The sequence below is a fragment of the Salminus brasiliensis genome, chromosome 18, assembly GCF_030463535.1.
Source record: "Salminus brasiliensis chromosome 18, fSalBra1.hap2, whole genome shotgun sequence".
Lineage (NCBI taxonomy): Eukaryota > Metazoa > Chordata > Actinopteri > Characiformes > Bryconidae > Salminus > Salminus brasiliensis.
The window spans coordinates 10915745-10940929 of record NC_132895.1 but is presented as its reverse complement, the minus strand read 5'-3'; the positions used below and the strand labels follow the sequence as shown (position 1 = coordinate 10940929).

Genomic DNA, 25185 nt, shown 5'->3' with positions numbered 1-25185 from the left:
ACCTGGATTGAGCAGCTGTGTTTTCCTCCTTTCTTCCCTGTAAGAAGAAGTCTGAGTAATTGAGAAGTGGCATTGGGAGCCACACCTGGTCCATCAAGGCTGCTTTCATGCTTACTAGTGGATTCAGCAATGGCCTTGGCTATTCAACAATGGCTATTCAATGTTTAACTATACACATAGACTGATTGGTTCCAGAAGCTGACCATGACCTGACTAACAGTGATGCCGACAAGACCACCTTTCAATAGGAAATGGCATTCCTATCTATAACAAACCAAGCTAGAGGAGGAGAGCGTGACATCAATGAAGAAAAAAAAATCTGTCTTAAATGAATCTCAAAATCTTCTTTAAGTCCTCTTGAAGACAGTTTCATATGCTGTGCCCAGTGTGAGCATGTTCACGAAATGGTGTAGACGGGTTTGAGTTATTAAGTAGGCCGATATTAAGCAACGCCTATTCTTGCATGGGAACAAGATCATCCCTTAACCTATGTCAGGGTGTTTCAATGCAAGAAACTTGTGCTGCTGTAAGGTGAGCTTCTCCTTATACAGTAAGAATAATGAAATAAGAGAGCCTTCACCACCCTCTCTTGTTAAGAGAAAGTCACACCTCTTAAACTGTGGCATAGAGCACTCCGCTACTGGTCAAAGTCAAGCCCAAATTCACCACCAGGGGGCAGTCTTTCTGCAGAGACTGCTCCAGCGATGACTCATCTCAGTATGGCACCAGGATCAACTCAATCTACAAAGCCTTCCAAGACCTCACCTTCAACATACCATTAACACAAGGAAGATGTTTGTCAATCCAAAAATAAATTAAAAAAAAATTCAAAATGTGTCAGATACACCAACAACACAATTTTACCACTTTGATCCTGTATGTAACCCCACACTTCAGCTTTTTACTCATAACTACTTTACAGTAAATTATTACAATAAGCTTTATAGGCCCTAAAATAGAACCCTGTTGGACTCCAGTGGAGGTGCTAAACCAAACAGTTGCCAAATCATTGGAAAAGCCAATGATCTCTCTTAAATGGGAAAAAAAAAAAACAACAACTATCAAGGACGTCATCAAGTAACGAAAGAGTATGACCTCCAACGTATTATTAAGAAGACAAAAAGTGACTTGAATACGTGTATAATCTAATATCTGTGAATTCTCACCTAAGCTTGGGGTACTCAGCAGAGCGTCCTGGGCTTTCAGATTGAGGGAATCTAATGGAACTTCTGTGTACTCTTTGCCCTCAGCAGGGTCAGGCACCTGGGCTGGGCTGAGCGTCTCCGACAGAGGCTGAACATCCATACCTGAGGGGATAATCGGGAAAAGAATTCAACACCACAACCGTTCACCACTATTTCAACATCAGTAGCTAGCACTGTTAACAACTGAGATCTTTCAAAGCTAAGAGAGTGTTTATTGGTGTAATGCTGGGTGTATAAATGGTCTTTAATTAGGGAACGTCAGCTCTATGATTTCTGTTGATATCTTCACATACACTGCAGATATTACTCTACCAGAATTTCCCTCTGACTTTGCCTTCAACTTCTTCTTGCGTTTCCTGGCTGGCCGGAGCCAAGGGTTGTCTCCCTTGGTTTTCTTTTTCAACTTCTTCTTCAAGCCGGACTCTAAACTCTGTAGATAAAAAGTAGATAAAACGTTCAATCACATTCAGTACAATCAGTAAAAAGACTTGGTATATGACCTCAAACGATCAGGTAGGCCAAGTTTACTGTGAGACCTGTGAGATCTTTTGGGGTCACAACCCATGTTCAGTTGGTTAAGGACTGTGTTTAGAAAGACAAAGAAATGGTTGAAATCTCTTACCAAATCTGACTCATTTCCCTCCTCTTCACCATCCTCTTCTGCAGACTCCTCAGACTCTTGCTCCTCTCCATGCTGTAACACCAATTGAAATACACATTTAATAATAATTTACATATTTTTCAATTTGACACAATGTGTTGAAATTTCATGATGAAAGGACCAATAGAAATGCTCCAAAAGGACTCCTTTTAAAACTGACTTCCAGAAGAAGGGTTTTCCCCTTTTCTTGCTTTGGCAATTGTTTTGAGCATATTTACGTCATCATCTACCCCATGGTGTCTTGAAGTCCAACTAACTCTCTGAATCTTCTCAATCATACAGCATCTGCAATCTGGGTTTGTGCAATGGCAAGCATATGAGCCTGGCCACTGCATCCTCCAAGTGCCGAATGCTGACTATACAATTCTGTGTAAGTAAACTCACAGACATCTACTGCATTTACAAGAGTAGGGGAACTTAACTATTAAATAGAAAAACGCCAAATAAGCAGCAATTTCATCAAACAAATAAAGTTGGTTCTTAACAGGTAGTTAAGGGAACCAAAGTGGTTTCTCTGGGACATCACTCCAAAACAACCCTTTCAGCGTCCTTCTCCTAGTGAGCTGGGCCATTTCGACCTCTGACTGTGTAGCATACTCCGGTCCCTGCAGTAGGGTGTACTCTTTTTATCCAGTCATTCATAACCCCCCCAGCATTCAGTTATAACCAGTTCCCAATGTAGTATTAAGTTTCTCCATTATACCTGCTGCAAAATCAGTTACTACAAGCTACTAGCCCCACAGTCACACACCGGGTGCATTTAATTAACATATCTTCTGAGATCTAATGGCTGAGTCAGGTACAGCCAGGTACAGGCAATCAGGGCTCCTTACTGGTGGGTGGCTTGGCTGACAGCTAGACTTTCCGTAATAATGTAGGGAAGGGCAATTGTTGTCCTGCCAGGCCAGAATCCTGCTCAGTTTGGAGATTTCCCTGCTTATACATACCCAATTAGAACCCTCAGTAAATTGTCAGGTTTAGTTGTAGAGCTAGAGCAGGGAACTCTCCAAACATCCAGAATGGGGTGTATGAGAAATCTCAAATACCTGCGAGACTAAATGTATTCTTCGGTCCTCCTTAGATGCCGTGACCGCCTCTTCTCCAGCCAGATCTTCTTCATCCTCCGAATCTTCCTCCGACTCCTCGTCCTCAGACTCGTTCTCGACCCGCTCCCCGTTCACCTGCGTGGCCTCTTTTGGCTGCAGTAGAGCAAGACGGAGCAAAAAAAGGTCAACACCCTCAACCTCACAACCAACTTCTCAGAAGCTGGACTGTGGTCTGAAGCAACCAACAAAACAATGTGGAAGAAATGATAAAGCGCTGGCGGGGGGTAAGAGTTCAGAGTTCAGACCATCTCTTCACAGTCTTCCTCCACTCTGCGGACTGTCAGCACAAATGTAAAATAAACAAACAAAAACACAAGTTCCAACTTCCTTAAGGTTCAACTCTTTGGGATAGATTTAGCACTCTGACCTTAGGACTGGCTGGAGATTTGGAGATGTTCTGGAACATCTCCAGCACTGTGCGCTGCTTCAGGACTTTGGTTTTCTTCTTGGGAATGAGACTGTACGTTCCCATCTTCCTCTTCTTCTTCCTCAGCACGGACGCTACTAAGTAAACAAAAATCTGTGGTGAAATACCAAAGTGACCCAAACTGCAAACATTGCAAAGCGAACAAACAAAAATAAACCTCTGACAAGAACAACTGGTTTAGGTGCAGATGTGACGTTACACCCCCGAAACCAGGAATAAAGAGGGTAGGTGTGTAACCTGTGTGTGGCTTGGCTGGTGTGGTGATCACTGCCGGTGTGGCATCGGTTTGGCTCTGAGGTAGCTGTTTCTGAGTGGGAGGAGTTGGAGGAGTCGGAGGGGTTGGAGGAGTCTGAGGAGGCAGCCCAGCTTCGGCTCCACTGACGCGCTTATCTTTCACTACTTTTGGCTCTTTTGTTTCCCTGTGTAAAAGCTAAAGAAAGAAATACACAGTATTTATATTTATACATATACTAGAGACTCTATCTATTTTGCAGCACAAATGAGACCACCCAATAAGTTAATCACAGAAGAGGGGACCAACAACAAAACCCCACTCTAACCATTCATACCCTCTTACAAATTGCCCCATTGTTTGTTCACCTTTAATGACTGATTCGAGGCAGGCCGGGACATGGTTTTTCGTGCCCTGTGTATCGTCACAGGTGGAGGGGCACTCGATGCGGTGCCGTTTTTAGTCTCTTTTTCCGAGGACCCCTCTGCCTGGCTGGGCCCTTTGCTCATGTCAGTCCTTTGAGCATCTTGGCCCTGGGGTTGTGACTTAACCGGAGTAGGGAGAGTTTTAGAGGCATGCCCTGTGGCTGAAGCCCCCATGGGGGACCAGCTAGTCCTGTGTTGGGCAGCCGGCACGTCCTCCTGGTGCTTACTGAGGATATATCCATTACTGCCCACAGTGGAGCCATGAGGGGGATCAGTGTCTGATAGTCCATTCTCCATGGCCTGGGTGGGTGACCCTTGGACAGAAATGTGCTGCTGAGCTGCTTTCCCCGGTTCTGTGCTCTCATAGGTCCCATTCAACTCCACGTCTGTTTTGGAGGGTTCCGTTATCCGATTCAAGCGATCCTCGTCCACAGCTAGAACGTGGAACAAAACAAGAGTACGTGATCAGAAAAATAATGATCAGCTCAACTAATACTTAGTGACGCACAGATCCAGTATGATGCGCCCATATTCAAGAGTATTGTAGAATTTCCGTATCGCATTCAAAGTGACTGCAGCTACGCTAACCCCGAATGCCAACAGGCTATTTAATGCTATTTAAAGCATAGCTAACTAGCCTTTCAACATAATGCTAAAGCTCAGCATGCTGTGGGGTACCATATCCAAGGAAGAAGAGGAGCTGCGTGTATGGTTGAAGCCGCTTAATGTAAAACACCCACCTAAACATACATACATCTGCTATTATGGTTTTGTGGATTGGAAACCAACACCAGAACATCCTTACCCTGAGAAACGGCTCGGTTATGAAGCTCCGGTGAAACTGGCGGGTCAGGTGTTTGCAAGGCGATCAGGTAAGGCATTGGCCTAAGCGCTGACCTGAGAGCCTCTCAAATATAATTTAAATCTAATTTAGTTTCTTCACCCACAGACCCTTCTTTTTTGGAAGGAGGTGGATTAAAGTTATATGGTGCTCCACAGCACGCTGATCTTTTGTAATGCTCGTAATACTGTTGATGTTTACATAAAACTCTCCTCTCCTTCCAATTATTGCGAGCATATTATACGCATTATAACATGGTATGTTTATCATCACTGTGGATATGATCCATTTCAACGCACTGAACATTCAAAATAAACAAAGACGGCCACCCCAATTGTTTAATGAAATTCAAGGTGGACAAAACAGATATTCATAATTTGGTGATGTTTCTCAGTCATGGCCACTATAAAATTGTTACAGTGCAATAAGTATATGTTGTGGAGTGGGACAATTTAGAAGAGGTAGGCTGCACAGTCCATCACCACCATGTCCACCATCACCATCTCAGCCTTTACTGTACATTCATCAGAGCACCACTGCCTTATCAGTGCCTGATAGGTTGAGGGGGGTGGTGGTGGATAAGAGTATATCTATAAATGCACTCTTAAAAATGCAGACTCTTTAAGCCCTCAATAAGGTTCTTCACACCCAAACATATCTACTATAAATGGTTCTACATGGAACCAAACATGGTCTTTCTACAGCATAGCTTAAAAGAACCTTTTGTAGGAAGTGTAGTTGCAAGCAGGAAGGTCATGAATATAAGTTACAGTGATGGATACAATACAACGAGAACCAACTTCACCTTCTTCCGAATCACTGTGAGAGTCCTTCATGCCCTCAGTCTTCATGGATTCTCTCCTCCCAACAATCCCCCTGGCCAAACCAGCAGGCTGAAACACAGGCATCATTAGATTACAAATGGAGCAGGACCAGCAAAATGCACTCTAGCTCAAACAGAGAGGTAAAGAGAATGGCTTCCTAGCTCATTTTTAACAGCAGATTTTTGAGAAGCCTCAGCTTTAACAACCACAAGACCTGGAATTCTACAGGGACCAGGATACTGGACTTAAATAATAATATAGCGCTTCAAAGAAGGACGTCAGAACGTATTCTTTTTATTTTCCTGAAATAGTCCAAACCACAACTGTACCGCCTATTAGCTTATATGCATTCAAATTGCCTCACTGCGTGAGATCGGCAAAGGGGGGGAAAAAACACAACACAGAATCATTAGCTCACCCCTTGGGAATGTGTCTCAACACCTCAACAACAAAGGCTTTGACTGGCTGGCTGAGCCTTAATCAGAACAGTGCATCTCTCCACAGCTAGGCTAGGAAGAAACAGACTGGATTGGAGAACGATCCCAAATTATTATTTTTTTGTGCCTAACTCATACAGCACATGTCCATAAATAATAATAATATAACAAAGATGATTTCTGGTAGGAATCAGCTGTGATCAGCTGTGCCTCCTTTGTTCAAGTGAGCTCTGAACAGGTCTATCCAACAAATACGAACAGCAGAAAGGTGCTAAAACACAACCACAGGTAGAACGAGTAGAACAAAGACCCACATATGAACAGGCCCAACATTAACTTCACTCTTCACTCTCTCACTCTCTCCTTTCCGTCAGCATCAAATTTTCATCACAATTCACACTCTTTTCCTCTGACGTTCTCTCCATTTTTCATTTGGTCGTGTCTTGTGGTCACGTTGTATGGCTGTATTTGGCTACTGGCCCAGTTACAGTAGACAGCCCGAGCTGCTGCTCAGCTGGCCCTGCAGTCAGAACACCAGCTCCAGGGTTGAGCTAGACCCTGCCCATACTGTCCAAACCTTGAGGTGGGTGTGTTGGCTTCACTGTGTGTGTGTGTGTGTGTGTGTGTGTGTGTGTGAGAACAAACGACTAAACCCAGCAACTCCTCTGCCTATCCTAGTTGTCACAGGCAGTGTGCGAGGCCTTTGGTCTACGAAAAAAATAAAATAAAAATCAATCGAGATGCGCCTTGGTAGATAATTACATCTCTTGCTCGCTCTCTTCCTCTTGCCGTCACGGTCACAGTGCTTCCACTAACAAGACCAAATGTTTTGAAGCAGAAGCAAACCTGCTAATGCCTCAGCACGTTTTTTAAACGTCCTAGGAAGGCCACAATAATACAACCCTGAGGAGAACTGCCACAGCACCAGCGAAAAGCAGGTAAACTAGCAATGAATCAGTCCACCTAACCCAGAGCAGGAGCGGTTGTACCAAAGCAAGATCATTCATCTACCCATCCATCCATCCATCCATCCATCCATCCATCCAGAAGCACACGGCAAGAAGAAAGCTTGAGCGCTCTGCAAGAGAAACAAACAGGTTAGCATACTGGTTGACATATTCCTCAGGGACTTTCCCTTTCCCCCAATTTCCATATCTATAATTAGCAAAATCTTTCAAAGAAAGCACAATTGAACAACTAAGCAAATGATAAGATAAACCGATCTCTGCTGAGAAGGACACAAGTACAAGAGCCAAATGCATTGCGGTCAACTGGTGTAGTGCATCTGCTTGCAGTAAGTATGACACTCTCACTCACTTGCCAGCCTTCAATATCTACTGTAGTGATTTTCAGCAGCCAGGCTCAGAGGAAGGAGGTCAGAAGGTGTAGTAATTACAGCAAAATCCAGGCTCTTCCCCTGCTGCCCCTCCCCCACCTCAGCCTAGCTCCCCAACCCTCATCTGATTGGCAGCCACACCAGCTGCCTTCCGCAGGACGGTCAGAAAATGTCTGCCGTGCCGTTCGTTGGAGCTGCTTCCAACAAAAGGTCGGTCCCTCTTTCTGTTTCCCTCTCTCGCCACCAGGGGAGCCACTTCATAATAAGAGTCCCCCATTATCTAACCAACCTGAACCTGAGCTTCTGGTCCAATAAAATCCCCAAAAGTGACAATTGGAGAGCGCTTCCTAACTCAGGGCGTACCACTGACAACCTCAATAAGGTCACCTGTCATTCATCAATAAGGAGTTTCCATTGTGGCCTTTATGTCACAGCTGTGAAAACTCTAAAAACACCCCATTTCTTCCCAAAAAGGGCCAAAATGTCCTAAAAGCATCTTTAGGTCAGGATCATCCGTCTATGGTTTGGGTCCCTTTTATTTTATTTGTTTATTTTTTTTAATTGAAGAGTTCAGAGCAGAGCGTTCACTACAATCTTTCTGCCATGCTCTACAGGTAGAGGAGAGAATACCAGGACTGAAGTTCTAGTAGACAATAAAAACTGCACTATTCACATTCAGTGGCACAGCACCAAAATCAGTCAATGGATTTCAGAGCAGGCAGACAAGGACATCAACTATGGGCACTATGGAGTTCCCCGTCTTGGCAGTCCAGATTAAATTAGGCCGCTTCGCAAAAGATTACAGAGACAACATCTACGTCAACGAAAATTGCATTTGCACAGGAACACAGAACTCGAGAGGTGAGGGGGAACAAGGTCAGCGCAAAAGGGCTCACTTCAGCAGTGGCATATGGTAGATGGACTAATAGACAAAGTCGGGCATCTACACAAACAGCAGCCGTCTCGGTGGTGAGACGAGGGAGATGAGAGAAGTTGTTGACATAGGCAATCTAACCTTCTGGACCGGACTTAAAATATCAAGTCATCGGACTTAAAACATGAGTATAGAACTCGAGGCCTGACTTGAGATCTCTGACTTCCAGCAAGTGGCAGCACCTCCATGCTTTAGCAGGGCTATGTGGGCTAGCACAGATGTTTGCTCTCTCCTGAGCCAACAGCCAATGCTACTGCAACCTTATCCATTGGCATTTTTTTTTTAGCATGAGAGGCTGAAGCAGTTTCAGATCCTAACTCCAAAGCCTCTCAGCTCAGTTTCAAAGGAAAAGCCTGAATACACTGTGGCATGTCTTGGTTTACTATCTGTTTGTCCCCACATTGAGACATGAAATGGACAACTGACTGCTATGGGTCCTAGAGAAGATGTTTCAAGGCCTCACGTAGAACCAGTTTGACCCCTGGGCTAAACTGTAACCTTCCCAGTGTAGTACCTACAGATGAACTAGGTGCTATTGGAATAATGAGGAGGGAAAAGCTCAGTTTTGTTCAATAGGAGAAAACCAATGCCAGCAGAAAGTGCTGTTCTCTTTCCCAAGCCCTCCCCCTACAGGCCAAAAAGAGAGCATACCCAGTAGAGGAAAGGAGGGAGAGGGATGGGCCTTCTGCTCCTAACCGCCATTTCGTAACCAGATTGTTTACTGACACAACAGGACAGACAGTGAATTTTTCTGTTGGGTAGGGGGCGTTCGGGTAGGATCGGTGTGGGTGGGGGACGGAAAAGCCAACATCCATCAATTCTGATTAGCCTATTCAAACCATTTTGCCAGTTTAGGGGAAAAAACAATTAAGGGATTTAGACATTAAGCTAGAACAACTGAGCTAATTAACACTGCCATTATAAAAATGTAAAAATAGATACCATATCTGTATGGTATTGGAGTTCTGCTGAGCTGAGCTGTTGCTCCAACAAAGAAAATGCCATAATAATGCAGACACTGAAGCAGCTTGCTGTTTCAGAAGCTGGAGAAACACTGTCTATTTCTTAAGGCTACATAAAAAAAATCCATACAAGCTAATTCCTGAGTTTACCCTACTGTTCCTGCTGCGCTCCCCCAGTCATGCCAATTTATTCAGTGCAGAAACAACAGTGAGGGGGTGATTTAGAAGAAGATGTCTACCTACTACCTACTACTGCTATATTAGCACTGCAGGGCCATACCACAGATACCTAGCCACACATGCACCCAAACACACACAGCTCTTAACCTGGCTGTGGAGAACGAAGTTCACACCAGCATGCCGAAGGCAGCTACAGAAGAAGGCAAAATATGAGAGCAGAAGTTGTTTGTGAGAAAACTGTAGCCTAGTAAACCCCCCTTTTTGAGAACCACTGAAACTGAAACAAGCCCTTCAGAGAGGTTTCCCTCACTCTACAACCACGCAAACAAAGAACTCAGTGATGGATTAATCAACGCTAAGCAAGGCCAGCAGTGTGGAACAGACCAACAACAACAATAAACACAACATGCATCCGGACAATTTCAGAAACCTCTGCAAATGCTTCAAGACTAGTGCTAATTAGAAACACATCTAAGAAAAGCAATTAGCAAAAATGGAGAAGAGGAGGAGGAAGAAGAAGAGGAGATCTTCAGTAGAGGCTTAAAATAATCACAAGTCCATGACTCAAGGCACTTTAGGTGCCGCAATCTTTCTCTCATCTGCGTGGCTCTGCCAAACCTGAAGAGAACAATGCTCAGGGTAATGGAGCTCGTTATGGAACCCCTGTCTTGGTGAGGCAAAGCCTCAGTTTCCCGTCCCCTCTTTAGAGACAGCTGTAAGAGAAATCTTCAACTCCCTGAATAGCTAGCAAAGACAAAAAAAGAGCAAGCTGTAATTCTTTTGTTTCAGCATATGATTGTTCTCCAGACTCTTCTTCTAGGCCTGGCCAGCTTAACAGGCCCAAACCTGCAAGAGTTCATTGTCAGCCAGCAAACTACAAGGGACTCTGGAGAAGAAAAGCAACCAAACAGGAGAAAGACACTAAGCGGTCTAGGAAATCAGGAGTTTTTTAAATGATTTGCCGTTGAAGCCTAATTAAAAGAACCTTGGCTTGGTCTTCTTCTCTTCCTATTCACCCCCCTGCCAAACACATGAAGCATCCATTAAACCGGACAGTGACAATCCTCCGGGTTCAAAACTCCCTCTGCTGGTTCCAAAGCCTACAGCATTTAGGCCATGTCACTTGACTTCACCTTCAAAAAAAATAAAAAATAAGAGGCCAAACGACTCTGGGTTCTGCATTAGCCCATAGAGCCTGGTCACAGGCTTCAGCCCAGACCACTGCATGAGCGAAGCTGAAGGCTGGATGCCACCTCACGGTCACAAGAGAGCTCCCTACTCTGAACATGAGAACAGCAGCCAACTTTCAATGGACTGAAAGTGAATAGAGGGATAAAAGGCAGACAGTGAAAAAAGGAACCCAGCAAGTGGATGAGCTTCAAAACGATGAATATTCACAGCCAGCGTGGACGGAGGATTGAGGGGCCGTTCGTCTGCTAAAAGGTACTCCTCCAGCAGCATCATACCTGCTTTCCCCCGATGGCCTCCACTGAGGGAGAACGAGAGAGCTTCGAACAGATTGTTCTTCTTTTTCCTCCTCCTCCTGCATGCAGACATTCACCCGGCTTGCTGGTCACGTGACCTAGCAGCTCCCTCTGTTGGTCGGCCCTTCTGAAGCTCAAACCGAGCATGCTCAGTCAGTTCAAATTTCAAACATTTCCTTCTTCTTAAAGGAGGGCACCAATGAAAGCAAGTAGCCATTTTGTGGCCGGCCTGAATACAACAGGAAAGGCACGAGGAGGCCAAAGGGACCATCGTGTCTGAGCAGCCAGGGGGGCCTGTTAGCCAAAACAGCAAGCAAGCAAGCAAGCAAGCAGGACCAAGCAGAGTGTGAGCTATCCTTAATCTCCTCTCATCTACAGCAGAGGTCTTTATCTCCACTGAGCCGGAGACAGGCAGGGCTGTCACAGGAGACTCAAGGCCAAGACAAACCGTCCCCAAAAGAAATGGTGCAATGCTAACAATAGTGACACCTGGGAGCTACAAAAAGACTAACATGTCCAAGCCTTTAGCATCTCCAGTCAACATTAGTCAGATTGCATTTCTGGGCCAGTATTAATTAGAAGACGCAGAGCATGCAAAGCATTTGTGCGTGGACTGCTACAACCAGTAAAAACGCCCAGTCAAGGTAGGACAAAATAGCCTAGTGTAAAAGCGAAGGACAAAGTACACATGACCAGATCCGCTACAAAGCACTTAGGTGTTGTCACTGGAAGTACTTTTCTCTATACTCTGCTAACTGGACTGTCTTTCAAAGATCAGTGGAGATCTGGAGAAGCATTACCAAATTAAGAAACACGAAAGAATACGAACACAAGAAATGGAAAGTAGGGATGAGCATTCCCGTCAAATATGTTAGGCTTTACCTGAAAAATCAGCCTTTACCTTACTATATTAGTAATTCCAATTACTATATTAAACCTAGCAGTATCTGACGATTGCTATACTATACTAAACCTAGACGAGTCTTTATCATAAGCAGACCGATTAGTCTCATTACTAGATTATGAAACGACATAAACACAGTATGCATTTGTCTTCTTTTCAATTTTGTTCAAATATATGTTAAATATTAAGTCGTGAACCCAGTATTACGAATTGACAATTTGGGTACAACCCTTAAAAAAATAATAAACAAAACACCCATGGCTCAGATTATACTAGGGAGACGTTGTGGCATGGACTGTATTAAGTGATGAAAGATGTTCATTATAGAGGTTAACCTTCTCCACAGTGGCACGTCGACCGCTCTGTACCACTTGCCGGAGGCATCAATGGCCTGTGGGGCACAACTGTTATTCTCCATTCTCAGTACATCATCACTACGGCGGCTCTAGCACATCCCACCCTTCGCCCGGTAGCTAAGGATCATGCCCTTTTGGAAATCAGTCCAAGTTGTTTTGCACTCTGCTACAACTGACTGGTGTGCTCGCCTATTTATAATGTGCTGCAAACCCGGTCACGTGGCATCGAAGAGAGAAACGATGACTCCGGGGAGAGGTACAGAGCAATCAATGTGCCACTGTGGACCAGTTGACCTCTATAATGAGCACCTTCCATCACCTAAAACAGTCCATGCCTTGAGGTCTCGCTAGTGTCATCTGAGCCAGGGGTTATATGAATTACATACAACAGTTACGGTATTTTTACGCTAAGTTTGGAATATTAGAAAATTCGCATCCCTACTAGAAGGCCATCTACTAATCTAAACATACAGAAAACAAAAACCCACAGGACTGTCCAACAGAATGTCCTGCAGCCGTTTTCCCATTGGACAGGCTCGACATTACACTCAAAGATATTTGTCTGAAGTGAGAAATCCTGCTTTGTGAAATACCCCACTGGTCTGCAAATGGCTTCTTCATTGTCCAACTAAAGCAACAGAGCGCTATGATGGCTGGCGCCACAAAAGTGTCACGATGCATCATTCTGCCCGAGCCACCACGGTTGCTAGATGACTAAGCTAACCAATGGAGCATGCTCAGTGGAGATCCTGTTAGCCATTTTGAATTCGCCTCAGACTGGCAGGAGAAGCACTAGGAGCTACCGGCCCTCTTGAGGTTAAGTTGTCTTACCACATTTAGAAAATTCAGAACCAAATCGGGTTTCTCCAAAGAGAAAAGAAGAAGAAGAAGCTGCTGCTTCATGTCTTGCAACAAGCTCTTCTGCTTGACTGGCTTTAGCCAGAGAGGACAATGAGAGAGTCAGAGAGAGAGAGAGAGAGAGAGAGAGAGAGTCAGAGAGAGAGAGAGAGAGAGCAACATGAGGAGCAAAGAGTAGTGAAGAGAACACTGACAGAATGAAGGAAAAGAGAGCAAGCCTCACAAACAGTATGCTCCAGCCATTTCCCTTCCAGGAGCCAGAGTGAGAAATGCCCACGGAAGACGTTTAGGGTGTCATTTAAGAAAATGAAAGTAGACCTCATTTCAGTCCACACGAAAGAGCTTGCAAAAAGGAAACCGTGATCCAAGATCCCTACAAAATGAATAGATAAATAAATGAGGGGACTCCTCTTCGGCCTTGATTGAGCAGGGTGAGATCTGTCAGCAGTAAGCTAATAATCTAGCATTACACAAAGGCAGTAGCAATCTCTTCACGACAGCCTTTCTCCAGCATGTCAACAACCAACAACCTGTGTACAGGGAGCCACCCATCCACACACAGCATTGCCTCAGCCTAACAACTCAGAGATATTAGTTGTAAACCTCGAAACCATTTATTTTGAGCAACAGGCCTTGCCTTTTCGTTGCACTCCTACGTTAAACGGCTGCAGAGAAATAAGAAGCCGCGGCCGTTCCCGCGAAAAATCTCCAGAGGCCTTTGTTTGCTAGACAAATGGACTGCCCAGCTTAATATGGACCTTCACGGTGCACCTGTACCCAACATAAACTCCTCAGACAAAAGCCTATTGTCCTCTGACAGGATCAGGGAGAGCGTGGTTAAGACCATGGTCAGATGAACATCTAGAAGAGCACCAGCACGAGAGCCACTATCCAACAACTGTCAGTCTGAAAGGCCTTCTCATCAGCTCCTGCACCACGAGTGGACCAGCAAGCGAGTCCATCCGCGAGTCAGCTGGCGGATCAATCGGATCACCTGGAATTGAATAGATTCAAAATCACAGAGAATGAAAATGAGAACCTTCACAGTGATGGCTGAAAAGCACACACACCTAGGACAGACCTTGGCCTATTTTCAGAAATCAGATAAACAGTCTCTGAAATACCAGGCATATCTCTGGCCCTTAAAAAAAAAAAAAAAAAAAAAAAAAAAAAAAAAAGAGAGAGGCAAGAGAAATGGAGAAGTAAATAATCCTGCCCTGTTTGAGGCCGAGCCCTCCAGCAACATGGCAGTACCTGACTTAAGCTGTGGGTCTCCATTGATGGGGGAGGAGGAAGAGGGCGAGAGTAAAGCTCCACTGACTAACGTCTAGCTTTCCACACAAGCACCGTCCCTGCTCGGGTCACATGATCAACTCTGTAGAAAGCATTGACATGGCGCTCTCTGGGCATGCTCAGTTGGAGCTCTGCTGTTCTTCACGAAGAAAGAAGAGCAGGAAAAAAACAACACTGCAGCCATTTCATGGAATGGTGTGTGGATTCAGTGGAGGAACAATTTTAGTGCAGACTTCACCCCAGACTGTGCTCATGATAAAAAAAAGAAAAGAAAATGACAAGGATGATTTGTTAATCTTGCTTTAATGGCTCAAATGAAAGCAGGCCCAGTATATGATGATGTTGAAGCTTCTTATCTGTGCTTAGGCTTTGGGCGTCAGTGCTGGCTTCTAAACATTTTCCTAGGACAAGACAAATGCAATCCTACCAATCAAAGCTCTCTGCCCAGAAAACGGTCAGTTAGGGGTAAGGGCATTTTCCAAGCAAGACCTACATTAAAGCAGGAGGCTATATACACACTATGACAGAAGCTGAAGGGTTACGCCACCACCGTTTTTCACATTCTCTGCATGCTAGTCCTCAGTCAACAACTACTGCTGCATTTCAAGAGTCCAAAGGAAGAAGAGTGTGTATCGCTGTGTTTTATTTAACTCCTGTTCCTCTGAAAACAGCTCAGTGAGAACCAGTAAAGTGGGATTTACCTTCCTAAAGAAACACTCTTAAATTCCTGTTAGGCATTATCACCAAATCTCCCAATCTCGTTACGGTCCAAGCCCGTTCAAGCCATTTTCGGAGAAAACAGAGGAGCTGAGCTGGTCTTTCCCCTTCAATTCTAAAGACGTTCACTTTCACTTTAGCTGCGAGCATAGCCACAATTACAACAGTAATTACAAGTGGTAAATCAACAGGAACACCAACGCTGCACTAACAAGAGTCTTTTGGCGAGACGTCAAAGACATACATACATACATAAAGCACACTATCTATATTGTTTATAAAATGTATAATAAACATCTATATCAGTGAATAAAAGACACCCCTACTCAAAGTTTGTCTAATTAAAAAGTTTGTCTAAAATTTTATGAATGTATTAATTTCATGTAATTCTACTAACAAGGAACAAAGCAACATCGAAAATTAGGGGTGCAACGACCAAATTAGTGGGTGATGTCATCACACACGTTTCTCGTGCTAAACAAAGACCGTCCAGGAGACACATGAACCGCGGATTAATCACCAAAGTTTAACCACGGTAGTGTGGAGTACAGTTTACTGCCTCTATTACTTCATACAGTAATAATTCCCTCAATCTGAATGCAGAGCTGCAGTGAATACACACAGACCTTGCAGCTGTCCTAGCAGACCTCCGTACAAACTTTGTAAAACCGCTACGAAGCCATAAGGCAACACGGCCACACATCTGCAGCACCACCACTCTGGTGTTAGCGTGCAGAGTTGTATTAGTGTGAGGCATGGGAGTCTCATGTGGACACGGGCTGAGTGTATGTAAGTCTCACTGGTTGAAATATAAATGGTAAGTTCTCGTAACATCTCAGCATTGCGTATGTTTACAAATAAAGTCCCGACCTTTAACAAAAAGAGCCAATCAGCTTGCTGGTTACACCGCGAGCAGAGGAGGCCCCTGGCCAGATCGTGTCAAAATAAAAGTCACCTACACAAACGTAGCCGTAACACATAATACTTTGAAACTGAAAGCCAAAATACTGCCTCACATGTGATTCCTTTTTCGCAGAACAGAAAAATTGGTTTAAATGGATAAGTGGTTATATTTTTTTCTGCACGTCACTTGCATAAAGTTATTCACATTTTTTCTATGAGCAGAAAAATGAACTTTTGAACAAGGAATAAATTTTTCTTCATTGTTTGTTAGCAAATACATAATATAACTTAAGACTAAAGTGGAAATCTGTTTGCTACATAAGAGTTATTTGCTAAAAAGTTTGATTTCATCAAAGAAAATTTCTTTTTTCCGTTTTTCTTCCCGCACCAGGATACATTTTAGATGACAATAGTAATATCAGTGACATGAACACTATGGATAATTCTATCTGCTACGTATCGCTATCATCAGATTTTCAGGTCAATTATATATGATTATCCAATAATTTAGCTGATCCTGAGTGCTGGTCAGATCATATGATCCATATCTTGCGAATTCCTGCAGCTCTGCACAGGTCACAGCACACACACAGTCCCTCATTCAACCATTAGATGGCAATACAGGCTTTACTCATGGCTACAGACACCCATTTTCACTGTACGCATATTTGTAGAATGTGTAAACCTCCAATGTGCATCATGGAGGACACAGAGAAAATACTTAACAACACTAACAGGATACCACTCTCAAGAGTACAGCACTCAGCCCAGTACAGTGAGTTTCAGTGAGTAAGACCACAATGAGCTTCACAGTGCTGTTATGTACAGGAATTTGCGGGCTCTCACAGCTGGAGCTCGGAGTTCGGTAGCGATTTCAATGTGGTTAATTCCAAAAAAGCAACAGAGCACCCAACATGACAGAATCCCTGCCTGATAATGTGTTACCAAGTAATTCCTGGAAAGGTTACTGTGGCATTCAGCACTGCTCTTGATTGTGTTTGGCCATCGGCTGATCGTCCTGAAAGACGCTCAGTATCGCCCCAAAACACTGAACGATCCATTCATTTACTCAGTTTTCTGAGACTAGCAGACTGTGCTAGTTAAGGAAACAGTCCTGTGCCAATGTCCACAGAAGGGTAACTCAAACTAGGGGACTGCGGAAGTTAAACCCAGGGAAGTGAACAGGTATCCATGCTAGGCCAATGCCAAGAAGGGCTAATAGCAAGCTAACCGCAAATTGCAATGCAAGGATACTGAGAGGACAGCAACCCTATCTGGTAGAGCTTTGGAATAATGACAATTACAATGTTGTTGTTACAGTTTTTGGGTTGAGACATAATACCAAACACCGACCCAGAACTGGAGAAAAATTGGAACATCAGAACAGTTGCAACATTACACTACCATTTTAAATGACCCCTCCCATGTGATCTTCTTCCAAATTCTTTATTAGTTTTCTGTACATTCGTCTTTCAACACTGCCCCCTATCGCACAGGTCCCAGACATAGAAGGAGGCCTAAATAACTATGGAGATACACCACAGATACACCCCTGTCCACGTTAGGAAGAACAGAATCAGACAGCTCACCTTCTTAACGAGAGTAACAAGAAGACGCTTTTATTGTCAATATACTTGTACAGTAAATTAAAAATATCTTATCTGAGCTATAAACGCCAGGGTCAGAGCACATGGTCAGCCATGCGACAATGCCCCTGGAGCAGAGAGGGTTGTGGCCCCTTAGTAAACCCAGGTATCACACCCACAACCCTGTAATCAATAACCCAGCACTCTAATTACTACGCCATTACATCAGGGATTTAGCTCTAAACGAGTATGCTAATAAATAAGAGGGGAAAGAGATACAGATCACATAACGCTAACACATTTAGGGTCTTTTTTTCAGACCCAGTAGCGCTTACTCTGAGAGTTCAATGCGTTTGGTCAAGAGCGAAAGACGTTTTCGAGCCCAGGAGAGCCCAGAAAAACCGATCTCAGGTCTGCTGCTCATGTGATTGGTTCATTTTGTCGTGTAACTGCTTTGCAATCCTTCTCCTGCAAGAACAGCTTCCTGAAATGCCATGACTCCAGAAATAAAGGCAGTAAAGGCATGAACCTACCACTCAAGCCAACCAAATCCTGCCATTTTGCAAAGATGCGGGAAGAAAACTGACGTTTCAGACTGTGCAAGTCGATCCACGGTTTGAATGGAATTCTTCTGTGTGGAAGCAAACCAGAGATAAATAGCTCCTCCCCCAAACAGGCCCAGAATCGGTCCAAGGTGAGGACTTACGGACCCCCATAGTCACCTGAAACCTTGTGTTATAAGTATTGTAACTGTAAAACCAAAAATCTCCCCTATTGTACAACATCAATCCACCAGGGCATATGTTTCCTCCAAGATATCACTTTTAACAAAAATAAATTAGAATGTGTAAAATCCAACAAAGAGACGCTGACAGAAACTACAGAAAGCAGCACGGCTTCCAAAAGGTCCAGCAAAGCTGTTGCTGTGTGAACCAGGCCTCGTGATCTTCTTGTGCCAGTGTCTGCAGAAGGGAAGCTCAAACTAAGCGATCAAGAGAAATTCAAGGAAACAAGCAAACATCTGTGCTAGGCTTAAAGCTAATGCGAGCTAAGTAATGACCACCTCAGCTGACCACCAAACACCATCATTTTGCCCAGCAAATGACCAGCAGGTTGGACAACTGCATCTAGAATTTGCTGGTATTTTGTGGCATTCATTCATTCGTCCCTCCACCTGTGCAATATTCTACTGGCAATACTTCTCTACCTGCTCTAGGCTTGGGCAGTATAATGGTAATACCAGATATCGTGGCATTTAGCCTGCTGGCTAGTGGCCAAGTCTAGAAGCTGGCTACGAGTCGCTAGACTTCACTTGCCTTTTTGTTACAACACCTGTGTTGGAAGCTCAGCAGTTAGTCAACAGCAGCTGCACTGGGCCGTCTGATACTGTGGAGCTGTAGCCGAGCTAGTCAAGCAAAGGCTAGCTTTGCGAGTGAGCTACAGATTCAAAACCATGGACAAAAGCCAATGGTCAGCAGCCCCTGGCCACCAGTTGCTCCAGTCATTCTAGTCTACACGTTGAGAAGTGGGCTTCGGGTCAGCCAGACTTGAATTTTTCCTGTGGTGAAAAGACTGTAACCCTAACATCTGTGTAAGCAATGTGTGGCTTACAGTAGCTGAATGCATTCATTAGAAGGGATGTCCACAAACATCTGGACATGTGCTGTAGGAGTCCCGCTGATTTTCTACATTTGTCTCGAGACCAAAACGACCCATTAACACTTGCTTGGGTTGCAGTAGAGGCTAATTGGGCTGACTAACTAACTTTTGGGCTGGGGGTTAGGAGTTATACAGTTTGGTAGGAAAGGATCATGTGGGGCATTCACTGAACAGTAGCTCACAAATGTGACAAGATCTAAAACTAGGACAGTCGAACAATGCACCAGCCTCCTGATTCTTGACCTAAACCTGGTTCCTAACAAGCATATGGGGGTTCTGACATGCTTGTCTTATACCAGGCAACCCTGATTTTAAGCCGATCAAGCTCAGGGTGATCTTAAATGATGATCATCATGGATTATCCAGTGTCTAAAATCCAATAAATCATCCTCCGACATCTTGCCGATACACAATATTAATGGAAGATACTCTTCCATACTGAAAAGTGATTTTTTAATTTAACGTCAGTTGCACATCATTTAATAAAGCTTTGTTTAATTACACAGCTTATAATGAAACTTGCAGTTGATCAGTGTTTATTAAATACTACATATCCTTGATATGCTTATAAAAAGCATCTTGTGAAACACAATAACAAAATTGATCACGATATGATAAAATATCTGCATATTGCCCAGTCCTACCTCCAAACTACTCTCAGCGCAGTCAAGGATGCTCCAACTGTGAATCATAGTTATAAAAATGTTCAACATTTATGGCATTTAGCTGACGCTCTTATCCAGAGCAACTTACAAGGTTACTCGTATTACAGAGGTGGGCCAATGTAGTGTTAGGAGTCTCGCCAACGGACGTATTTGTGTAGCGATGTCAGCGATAGTCACCCAGAACGGGAATCGAAGCCCAGTCTCCCACGTGGTGTGGTAGTTTACTGGCAGGTAGTGGTGTTATCTGTTGCGCCACACCAAACAACATTTCAACATTTACAGCTCGGTAGTTTGGGGTTGGGGCAGGGTCAACTCTCTAATGTGAAAATGTTGTCATGCCCTGAAAGACGGTCAACCAATGAGAGCAGAGCTGAACAGAATTCAACGTTACAAGTACAGCATGTATTCACCTTAAGCTTGTATTGCAGTGCATTATGAGCCCTGTCCACTCCTCCTGTTCAGGCATGGCTATATCCACATTCTTTTCTTCCTCTTGTTTTTGTTTTTTTCCTGTGTAGAAAGCGCTCACTACCAGCACAGCAATAGTCTCGTGGTCATCTGCCATGTTTGTTTATATTTAGTTTGTGAGAAACTCCTACAAGATTTTTAGAATCGGAGCTCGGGAATCTTGTTCGCGACCAGTGTGTGGGGTTTCATTCACTGTAGGTCGTGTAGTGTTAGGACTTTGATGACTAACAATGATCAAAAAATGTCTCGTTTTCAAAATCAGTTCGAATTTAATACAATAATTAGAATTATATTATTATAATCTTCTTATTAATAACTTTATTTATTACTTCCTTATCATTTCCTGTAACCATTCTGTGCAAGGCACTGCTGACTGTGCTTGTAGCAACTCTAGACCCCAAGGCGTTGCACTCGCACCATTCACACCAAGTCCCCTTAGTGCTAAAGGCCAGTGCTGACAGTCAGCAAGGCCTACTTTCCTGCTTTCAGGCCTTACACTGTTTCTCATCAGTAGGAAGATTTCTGAGCATGCTCAGTACAACCTGGCAGCGCCATATGCTGTAGACAAAAATCAGTCTGCATGGCTCTCAACCAGCAAGGAAAGGCATCCTCCTGAGGCTTGCATTTATGCACATACAATTTTCTCCTCTGCCTAACTCTGTCTAAATTCTGAGAATAACCACTACATCAGTTACAGTGCAAGTGACCAAAACGCCCCTATGCAGAGCTACATGACTGTCAGTCAAATCATTACTGAATCAGATGCACCAGCTCTGATGTGTTGCGTTTCACGTTTTATACTGCAGCATGCAGTAAGCCCACTCACTCACAGCCCACTATAAAACCCTCCGAAAGGCTGCACCAGATCCGAAGGTCATTTAGGGTCTGGTGTCCAATGCCAAATATGCTTGGGCTAGAAGGATAATAAGCCCCAAAGTACTGGGCTGTCAAGCAGTGGAGCTGCGTTCTCTGGAGTGATGGAGCTCCATCCAGCACCTTAGGGACGAATTAGAGGAGTAATCATGATCCAGCACTAATTATTCAACATCACTAACTAAACCCTACTGAAGCTCTTGTAGCTAAATGCAATCATACCCTTACAGCAATCTTCCACTGTCTAGTGCATTGATTCTGAAATCCAGGTCTGAGGAACCATCTCCTCTGCACAGTCTGTACCCCTCCCAGCCTCTCACCAGTGAGTGTTGAGGAGGATGCAGGGAGTCCCAGAACCACTGCAGAGAACTGTGTGAAACCATTAAATCAAGTTTCCAACATTATTTTTTTTAAGCAATACACTTACACGGTATGGACAAAAGTTTTGGGACACACCTCTTGATCACCATTGCCTCATGTGTATAAAGCCAAACACCTAGCCATGCAGCCTGCCTTTGCACACATTATTGGTTCTGGAGAACTCACTGAATTCCAGGCAGTTGGTGATATTTCCTCCTTGCTAGATAATCCGCCTTCAACGGTAAGTGGTACTATTGAAAAGTGGAAGTGTTTAAGAACCACAGCATCTCAGCCATGAAGTGTCAAACAGTTACAGAAAATAGTTACAGAGCAGGTCAGGGCTGAGCGCTGAGATCAGAGCATAGTGCATTACGGTCTCCGATGCCCTGCTGACTCAATAACTGTAGAGCTCCAAACCTGCTATTAGAGCAGCAAAGGGGGGGTGGGGGGGACTCCACATTAATGCTTATGGATTAAGAATGGGATGTCACAAAAGCTCCCATAGGTCTAATGTGGAGGTGTCCCAATACTTTTGTTTTAATGCAATGATCAGCAATACTGACATCATGCAAAGCTAGCATTCCAGATGTGGCACAACTGGCATACTACTGGTGTTCCTGCTCCATCATATAAAACAACACATTTTAATATGCAGCTTAGTTATGGTGATATTACACTTCAGTCATAATGGGCCGCCCTTAATGAGAGAGCAGATGTCTACAGACTTTTGGACATGTTCTGAACCAGCAATTCAGATACACTGATACAATGAAATGTCACAGGCATAAGCTGCCCTCTACTGGTGAATCCCTGCAGGTTCTCTCTGACCCAAAATATGAAACATTTCTAATGATCTGAACGTGGCAAATTGAGAATGTAACTTGGTTAGAGGACATATGTGAGCTCCTCACAAATTTGGAGAAGAGGGGGGGGGGGGGGGGTTGGGACAGAGAGAGGGGACAGACAGCCCTACTTTTGCCAGACACAACCTGTGCACTTCTAGTGCAGCCTGGAGTTCATGATCAACACCAGCTTCAGCAGACTGTAGTCCTCTCTCTTCCCAACCCTGGTCCCTGGTCCTGGGGAACCCCTGGAAGACATCTGTCCTGCACATTTTAGTGCCTTCCTGTTTTACCACACCTCCATCATCAACCCAGGAAAGGCTTGTTAATTGCTGGATCAGTCATGATGGGGGCAGGGTAAATACTCCAATGTGCAGGACAGGACAGGACAGGACAGGACAGGGCATGGGGTCCTCCAGGAGCAGGACTGGGGAACCACTGGTCCAGTCCACAGCTACAGGACAGCTATCTAAATAAACGAGGACACTGACAGCAGTATCTAGCTAGCTACCCTCATCATCCTGACAGTGCAGGTATGCACCAGTCCCCCCAATTACCGGACCAAATGTGCGTCTCTCGTAAGCACACGACCCTCTGAGCACATTTTAACACGTTTGCTGAACACGTTGGTCACAAAACACCAGCCTGGCAACGGCTAGCGCTAGCTGGCTAGCTATTTTCATACGCTATCTATTAGCCTGCTCCAGCTTTCCTGCTGTAATATACAAATATTTTCATTTCTAAAATCTCCACGACTCCGCAGTATAAGCAGTTCGGTTATCAGGACACACATAAAAAGGGCTACATCGCTAAAATGTCCGGAGGATTTTAAAAAGGGGGGATATTATGCTGGCAGTAGCAGCATAGCATCTGAAGCCGGATGGCACGGGGCCCTGGAACCAGCATAACGAAAAACGCCCAAGCACGTTAGACGAAGCGCTTAGTGTTATACAGGTTCCCGGGCTGCAGGCCGCTTGTGTATTAGGCTCAGCAGCTCTCTCTCTCTCCCCCTCTCTCTCTCTCTCTCTCTCGCTCTCTCTCTCGCTCTCTCTCTCGCTCTCTCGCTCTCTCTCCCCCTCTCTCTCCCCCTCTCTCTCTCTCTCTCTCCCTCTCTCTCTCTCTACGACTAGCAACACAAAAGCAGCGGGTCCGCACCGACACCGTCCGGCGGGATGTTTGAAAACTCGTACAGATAGAGGTCAAACTAAAGCACGCAGAGACTCTGCCCGCTCCCCCGCGGTACGTCAGATAGCCCTTCACATCGTCGCTGACACCCGGGGTGATTCTCGGGCTCTGGTCGCGGAACAGCGGCGATAGATGGTGGAAGAGCCTCGGTCTCTTACCTCAGTTTCCACTGAAGCCATGGTTCCTCACAGCTCCTCCCCCTTCTCTCCACACGTCACTCACCCAGTTCCTCAGCCCGCCCGGAGCTCGGTTCTGCTCTTCAGGCTTATGGTTCTGGTGTCAGACTTTGCGGGCATTCTTGCTGATGATACGGTTGTTATATAACATTGTAGAAAATCACATCATTTTTTACATTTAACTTTGATTATTTAGGTTTTTAATTTATTTTTTTAATTTAATTTAACATTATAGGGAATTTAATTTAATGTACTTTTTAATTTTTTTTCTATAATTATTTTATTACTACAGATTTATTCACTTGTGTTTATTACTACAGTTCGTACTGCTGCTCTTGGTAGTGATACTATCATTACTACTGCTACTGCCACACTACCAATATTACTACTACTTCTATTAATAATACGAAGAAGAAGGAACAGTTTAGTTTTAGATATTAATATAGCTTATATAATTAACACATTAAAATACAGGACAATAAAATCATTGGAAAAATAAGCAATATCAAATAAAAGAAATTTAAGAGATTTAATAAAAAAAAGGTATATAATAATAATAACAAATAAGAAACTAATATAAAAAAAACTAATAATATACATAATATACAAATACAATAACAATTAATAATTAATTAGAAGAAAACAAAAAATAACAAATATACAATCTGGAGAAAACTAATATAAAATAATTTATTGAAATAATTTAGCTTTTTTTTTGCTGATGCATTAATTGCATTAAGTTCATGGGAGGCTCTTAATCCTAAAATATCTGCTGCAATCTTTCTCAGATTTCTTAGACTTCAGGACTGTGGACTCTTGCCGGAAGTCTTGTGGGAGGAGGCTCCAAAAGGAGCTTCACCACTTCTTTTGCGTGTAACATGGTATTTAATCAATGTCTTGCAAAAGCCTTTTATCTCCAAAATGGCAACTTGACAGGAGCAGGAAGAGACCTTATTTTCCGTTATTTTCAATGGATGTGAATGTAAATGTATATGTATACACCAACCTCCTCCCACTTCCCCTAGGCTCGATTATTGGGGAGGGAATAAAAACTGCAGGGTGTGTGTAATTAAACAATGCTGCTTTAACAAATCCCAGGTGATACATTTTGATTGACAGCTGCTGCATTCAGTAGTAGATGAATGCAGAGTGGTGCTTGGTGGATGTGCTGCGTAAAAAATAATGGGAAATAATGTTTAAGTCAGACTTTGAATTGCAGATTGAGGAATGCTTTAAAGGGCCCATATTTGATAGATGTGGGTGGATTTTTAAGAGTTTATACAGGA

The 25185-nt window shown here is 43.9% G+C and overlaps 1 protein-coding gene across 6 annotated transcripts in view; it reads right to left on the bottom strand.

The window, feature by feature from the left end:
* Nucleotides 1–23902, bottom strand: part of ehmt1b (euchromatic histone-lysine N-methyltransferase 1b) — a 36074-nt gene extending 12172 nt beyond the window's left edge. For 2 of the 6 annotated variants that reach the window (XM_072662549.1, XM_072662552.1), the window contains exons 1-9: nt 11037–12222; nt 5703–5790; nt 4000–4490; nt 3637–3829; nt 3340–3476; nt 2913–3065; nt 1828–1899; nt 1518–1635; nt 1167–1307 (exon numbers count right to left, since the gene is read on the bottom strand). In XM_072662549.1, coding sequence (XP_072518650.1) covers nt 1167–1307; nt 1518–1635; nt 1828–1899; nt 2913–3065; nt 3340–3476; nt 3637–3829; nt 4000–4490; nt 5703–5790; nt 11037–11201 — 1558 coding nt within the window. In that variant the 5' untranslated portion in view covers nt 11202–12222. Of the gene's footprint in view, nt 1–1166; nt 1308–1517; nt 1636–1827; nt 1900–2912; nt 3066–3339; nt 3477–3636; nt 3830–3999; nt 4491–5702; nt 7425–7475; nt 7567–11036; nt 12223–23881 lie in introns of those variants that run through there. The other 4 variants (XM_072662551.1, XM_072662550.1, XM_072662554.1 and 1 more) reach the window with 4 other exon arrangements.
* Nucleotides 23903–25185: the final 1283 nt, after the last annotated feature.